This window comes from Thermobia domestica, chromosome 1, assembly GCF_964235325.1.
Source record: "Thermobia domestica chromosome 1, izTheDome1.hap1.1, whole genome shotgun sequence".
NCBI lineage: Eukaryota > Metazoa > Arthropoda > Insecta > Zygentoma > Lepismatidae > Thermobia > Thermobia domestica.
In genome coordinates this window covers 15,924,392-15,931,959 of record NC_137454.1, presented here as the reverse complement: position 1 = coordinate 15,931,959, position 7,568 = coordinate 15,924,392, and the positions used below count along the sequence as shown (strand labels likewise).

The 7,568-nt window shown below is 33.2% G+C and overlaps 1 protein-coding gene across 1 annotated transcript; it reads left to right on the top strand.

Moving 5' to 3' along the window:
- The first annotated feature begins 5,921 nt into the window (after positions 1-5,921).
- LOC145681623 (uncharacterized) lies at positions 5,922-7,166 on the top strand. The gene has a single exon (XM_081753437.1). It carries the CDS (start codon positions 5,922-5,924, stop codon positions 7,164-7,166), a length of 1,245 nt encoding a protein of 414 aa, XP_081609563.1.
- Positions 7,167-7,568: the final 402 nt, after the last annotated feature.

The following is a 7,568-nucleotide window of genomic DNA, read 5'->3' as shown; positions in this document are numbered from 1 at the left end:
TATATTCCTATCCACCAACCATGGCCGTTCCCGATTTCCTATATAAAGTAAATTCCTGTACTGTCTAAATGCATCTCTTGTCTAAATAAGTATACTTTCCCTATATCATGTTGCACAAAATTGGTTGTTTTTAGTTTGTAACATGGCTATATAATAGAAGTATCAACAGGTATATGCAATGTAATAAAACATCAGATCAATAATACGCTCTGTGCTGCAAACGCTATAAATTGCTTAAACACTATATCCATAGTATGTCCTGTACCACCCAAGGTATAAATTGTTTAAACATTGTATCCATAATATGTTCTGTACCACCACGGTATATATTGTTGAAACAGTGTATCCATAGTATGTCTTGCGCTGCAAGACGCTATTCAAACATATGTGTTCCATTCTTCAATTAGGAGCTATTATGTCTAATTTCTTACTTAATGCCCTTGCCAAAAAGTACTGAAATACACTGTCATGTTAATAAAGGGTATTTGTTCGTAATCATAATCAACATTCATTAGTTCTGTTTATTGTATGTTGGTAAAATATATCTCAATACATTTTTTTATGTAAAATGTGTGTAAAATAAGTTTAACTAGTCAATTCTATGTGGTATAAATCCTCAAAGGTTCATAACAGCATTCATGAAAACTCTCCGCTACCTACCATAATCAAATTAATGTCATTCCAAAATTTACCCTACTTAGTAAACTAAAATATAATGCAAACAGTAGTGGGTACTGGCTATCAATGTCTCATAATTAGGTTTAAAAGTGTCAAAGAAAACAACCCATGGCAGTACTCAAAGTATTTACAAGTCAAAGTGCTTAGGTAATATTAACAAAACAGAAAATGTATAAATGGGATTAGTTCTGTTCATAAAATAATAACTATTATAAAATCACCTGATGTACTGTAATAGGCCTCCCAAAAAATAATATATATACACAATTTCACAGTAAATCAATGTTTGCATCATGTTCATAATTATTAGTGTTAAGTGTGGTTTCAAATAATGAGCAATGTTTCCCAAGTAACACGTCAGTATTAAATCTTCAATATGTCTAATCAAATAAAACTTTGAGTAAATAAAATTTCTATATATAATAAGTTATATTAGTTTAATAGACATCTTCAAATAATTTCAAGGTATCTTCATTATATTACTAGTCAAATTAAAGGCATAATTAAAGTTTCGTGAAGAACATATGTGCCTGAAGTATATGATGCTTTGAAATCTAAACAATTATTTGCTAGTTGTTAATAAGAAATATCGCTTAAATCATATCATTGTAAATATCCAGAGTTCATTATCCATAGATATTACGGTTATTGTGTGCCAGCTACATGTACACTATATATAATTGTGTATTAAACAAAATACTGTCACTAATAGTTGTAATATTTTCAGCTATTATCGAAATCTTATAAATTTCGCGAATTCTTATATCATAATTGTGATCCGTAATTATATATATCCGATAATTTAGTTTAGTTTAGTTTAATATATAATGGAAATAATGAATAACTCATAATTTTTATATAAAATAATATGATTAAAACCAAATGTCAGTAAAACACAATGTGAAATTCTTACATTCTGTACATCTATATAGACATTCGGTGTTCATTTAAATCCAAATAAAAAATGTGGTGGTGGTTCAATTAGATGCTTATTTCTAGTGTAAAGTATTTCTATATATACATAATACTATAACCAAATACATATGTATATTCTCTGTAAATAAGTAAAATAAGCATTGTATCTATATTGCAAAGCATTTATTTCATATTGTACAATAGATAGCTCCAGATATTTACATAGAAATCGATATTACTACCGTTTTCACCACAAATAATTAAAATATTATATCTACTAATTCATAAGCAAAAAAAAAAATGGTATCAGAAATTCTCTCTTGTAACTATACAACAATTTTAAATAAGTAAAAATAGTTGTCTACAACATTTTTCGCACTATGTTCTCATAGATCTCGTATTTTAAGTATCTCCAAGTATGTCCAACATTAAAATCTATATTGTGTAAATCCGTTCAAAATACTGATGCAAGTTTTCCTACGATCGTACATTTCTGTTTTTTCACAATTAAAACATGTGTAAGGTTCTTCTCTGTGACATATAAAAATAAAAATAATTCAATCTGTATTATTATTAAACTAAAATATGTACACATATATCCTAATAAAAAAGATGTAAATCTTATGTACTTTCACGTTGCAATACATGCGCCAGCATTATTTAAATCAATTCGGTATGTGTTTCCAAATAAGTATAATACATGTAATATATACATAGATATATCTGACCATTTTCTATTCACCAAGTTCTAATCCTAATATTATTTCGTTGTAGACCTCTTCAACATTACACTTCATACACAATATCTATAATTAATATATAGTAACGTATTACATAAATTTTAAATACTAAAGTCTGTATGTATTCTCTTGTTTAAACCATACAAATGGTGAAAAACCTTATACCTGCCAAAATGCGGCACAATTTTAATTCAGTAAAATGTATCAAAGATTTGTAATAATCAGGTATAGCACATGTACAGCCATAAAAAATATATCCTAGTAAGCCATACAAACCTTGCCTGTAAAATTTTAGCTCTATATTATCATCCAAGGTTCAATAAAAGTACTGCAGCTAATTCATCACCTTTAAATGAACATAATATTCAAAGTATTACACAGTTCGACCTATTCTGTCATACAATTACAACATATTGTTTGATTTCATTGTAGAATATATCCAATAGCATCTTCTTGTATACAATATTATTCCAAAAAATACGAAAAAATGCATGCTTTCCATTATCTTAATCAGCAACATGGTAAAAAATCTTATACCTGCTAAAAATGCGGCACAATTTTAATTCAGTAAATGTATCAAGTTTTGTAATAAACAAGTATAGTACATGCACAGTTATAAAAAATATATCCTAATAAAACACACGACCTTACCTGTAAGATTTTAGCTCTATATTATTACCCTAAGTTCAATAAAAAATTACTGCAACTAATTCCATATCGCTTAAATGCACATAATATTCAAAGTGGTACGCACATTGTCCTATTCTGTCATACAATTACAGCACATTATTTGTTTTCCTTGTAGAATATATCCAATAGCATCTTCTTGTATACAATATTATTCCAAAAAATACAAAAAATGCAAGCTTTTCATTATCTTAATCAGCACCAAGGTAAGAAACCTTTTACCTGCTAAAAATGCGGCACAATTTTAATTCAGTAAAATGTATCAATTTTTGTAATAAACAAGTATAGTACATGCGCAGTTATAAAAAATATATCCTAATAAGACACACGATCTTACCTGTAAGATTTTAGCTCTATATTATTACTCTAAGTTCAATAAAAAATTACTGCAACTAATTCCATACCGCTTAAATGCACATAATATTCAAAGTGGTACGCACATTGTCCTATTCTGTCATACAATTACAGCATATTATTTGTTTTCCTTGTAGAATATATCCAATAGCATCTTCTTGTATACAATATTATTCCAAAAAATACGAAAAATGCAAGCTTTTCATTATCTTAATCAGCACCAAGGTAAAAAACCTTATACCTGCTAAAAATGCGGCACAATTTTAATTCGGTAAAATGTATCAAATTTTGTAATAAACAAGTATAGTACATGCGCAGTTATAAAAAATATATCCTAATAAAACACACGACCTTACCTGTAAAATTTTAGCTCTATATTATTACCCTAAGTTCAATAAAAAAATTACTGCAATTAATTCCATACCCGTTAAATACACATATCATTCAAAGTGGTACGCAGTTTGTCCTATTCTGTCATATAATTACAACACATTGGTTGTTTCTCTTGTAGGATATATCCAAATAAACACCTTCTTGTGTAAAATATTAATACAGAGCAAATATAGCAAAATTTATCAAATAGTCCTTGGCGTGTTTCCGTATGTAACATAAAGCATCTATTCCGTATCGTCTTTGTGTAATCGTTAATTCTTTCTGAAAATCGCAGGGTCTGTGTTAAAACGCTATAGGGCCTACATTCATATATAACAATTCTGTTTTACAAAAATAAATATTTTTACTTACATAAAACATTTTATATCCATTTCAATAGTTGCAAATACGTCAATTATCTGTCAAATGTATTTGTTGTTGTTTCAAAGTTAAACCAATTCCTGCAGCAAATCATTCAACATATAACACTTCTCAGCAGTTAAACCAAACATTATAAGAACTATATTCTTATAATCCAGCACACAATAAATGGTAGCTAATGTATTTATCTCTGGTATTTGTTAATTCCATAGTAGCAATTACATATATATTTTTCGGTTCTCAATCATAGCAAATACAATATACTTAAATATTATGCTTCATACCGTAATCCAATTTAAAATATTTTCAAGCTATTATTTATCTAATTCTTTCAAAATGAAATCGTGGGCGCCAATTAGCATAAAGACAATCTTCACCGTCTCGTCACTCTGTGCGAGATATATATTCATCAATGCAAAACCGTAGTACCAAAATCCTCCAACAAATACAAACTTGTAATACTCCGCCCGTTCCAAATCCATCATGTGCCGTTCCGCACATTCAAATACGCTAACGCAAACCAATACTAAAAAAACTGCACCCTTGTATAAACATAGGTGCGTCTATAAAATAAAATATAAGTTTGTTCTACTGTATAATGATTCAGTATATTTCTACACACCCTATTATTAAATAAAAAGATCGTAACTAATAATAAACTACCCTACAGAGTGCATACGTATCCAGTTAAACATAATTTAATAACCTCATTACAAACTAATATATTACGCTTAAATGTTGCTTCAATTCAATAAACAATAATATTTTCTCTATTTATTTTATTCTGTTCTCTTCCTTGTACATCAAAATCTCATGTAATTCACCTTAAGTCTCCCCTACATTCTGTATCAGTCTCCCATATAACGTGCCTGTTAAATGGAGTTGCAAATATTGCCAATAGATGGCAGCACAATTGTACATATCGTAGTACTGTGGGGTTCTGCTTTCTTTATCAAAATGTATGGTTATCTATTATTATTATTTCAATTTTATAATAATTAAACACATGTTAAAACAAAATTTAATATAAATTAAACACATAATGCAATAATGTATTAAACTATGCACCTTCGCCCAGCCAAATTCTTCACAAATTTAATTAGCATCAATCTATACGGCAATACAAGAGGGCAGAGGGTCTTACCATCACAAAAGCCCTTCGCATTCGCAACGATCAAGGACCCACATATATGGTGCGGATCCTCAGTGCCTCTCAAGTGACCATCGATATCTTACTTGCTAACGGTGCTTACATATATAAGCAACGACATCGTGTGGAACCCTCTCGATCCTCACCCCCGTTACCAATTCGTTGTGAGAAGTGCCAAGCATATAACCAACACACTACTGCCAATTGCCGTAATACTGTCGTATGTGGCTACTGTACTGGCACATACCCTACGCGCTCATGTACTAATCTAACTCAGCCACCTCGGTGCGCTACTTGCAACGAACAACATCCCACTTACAGCTACAAATGCAAGGGTAAACCTGCGCCAGAAACATCCCATCCAGAACTAGTAGCTCCACTGCGAACACATGATTCATCCACCAATACCGACTTTCCCGTAGAATCGACCCCCGTCACTATTGATAAACTCCTAGCCTTTACAACTCTAGCATTACAAAACATTCATCCATTTATCCGTCCACATATCTTGCAACAAATTACTCATGCTGCCCGCATCATCTTCCACGCCTCCTTCAATGCGACCTATTCAAACACCGATGTCTACTTTCATACCACAAATCTTTCGCCCAACCAATAACTACTTCCACATACTACCTCTTATCATGGGTATTGTATTTCTGTTCCTGAACATTCGATCATTATCCAAAAACAAACTGCTCTTTGACTCGCTCCTATTGGAAGAAAATGTGAATGCCTTCCTTCTCAACGAAACTTTCCTAAAACCTACTGATACCATCCGCTTTCCCCGATACAACATCCTTCGCTGTGACAGCCAGATTCTTGCTCAACGAGCTAACGGCGGAGCAGCCATTGGCTTCTACCACACTTTGCCCTTTCGGCGCCATACCTGTCCGCTTCCCAACCTTCCAGAACATGTTATCACAACTTTGTATTTCCCAAATATCGCAATCACTCTCATCACAGTTTATATCCGACCTGGACATCAGATCCCTCTTGCTTTTTTTCAACATATCTCAAATACTTATAAACATTATCTCATCATGGCTGACATTAATTTCCATAGTCGCACAGATAATGAACGTACTACGTTCTTACAGTTTCTTACTTCGAATACAACAGGAAATTTTCATGATCTACAAAAGCCGTCTCGTCCTGTCTCTCAGACAACGCCTGACGTGGTCATTTCTTCTAACTCTATAACCTCCCACTGCACAGTTGAAGTCCTCGATCTAATTGGCAGCGATCACGCACCTCTCAAACTTACTTATCAAAACACGCACGCCCCTCAAATTACCAACACTCCGCTTCCTCGCTTAACACTTCGTTACGACAAAGCCGACTGGAACAAATATCGTGATCATATTTCCCAATCGCTTGCTAATCAAAACCCACCAGCTACAGAAGAGCAGCTGTACGAGAGCATTACCACAATCAGTTCTACCATTTCTCAAGCATCAGAACTCTATATTCCCTGTTCAGCTTCTATTCCATACAAACCACAACTACCGCCTCAATACTTAACTATGATTCGCCGCTCTCGGCAGCTCTATCGCGAATATGTTCGTACTCGTAACCCAGAAACCCTTCATCACCATCATCAACTGCAACGGACTGTTCGAAATTATCTCAAGGCATACAAACTGAGAAACTGGGTTAAAACTTGTAACAACCTCAACGACACTAGTCACCCTTCCAAATTCTGGAAACGCCTTAACGCTCTGTGCGGTAAATACACTAAACCTCACTATCCTTTACTCCATAATGACACACCACTTCAGAGTGATCAGGAAAAAGCCAACGCCTTTGCAGACTACTTGCAGGAAATTTTCACACCCGCACCGCTTTCCGACATCCCGCTCAGCATCCTGTTTCCCACCTACCTCTGAACTCTCCTCAGTTACAGCCCAATATATCACATACGCTTCCAAATCATCCACTTACAACACCCATTTCCACAGCTGAAATTATTACTGTTGTTAATCGCAAACGAAACTCTGCCCCAGGTTTTGACAATATAACCTACCGACACATTAAGGAAAGTCCTCCTATACTTCTGACACTTCTTGCCCTCATCTATACTTTCATTCTCCGTACTGGATTCTTTCCAATGGACTGGAAAACCTCTAAAACACTCATGTTCTTGAAGCCAAACAAGCCACCCACTGCCACATCTTCCTATAGACCTATTCAACTGACATCTACTTTTAGTAAAATTCTAGAACGCATCATCGTTAAAAGATTGCACCCGTACCTAGAATCAAGACATATCCTTCCTATTCACCAAGCAG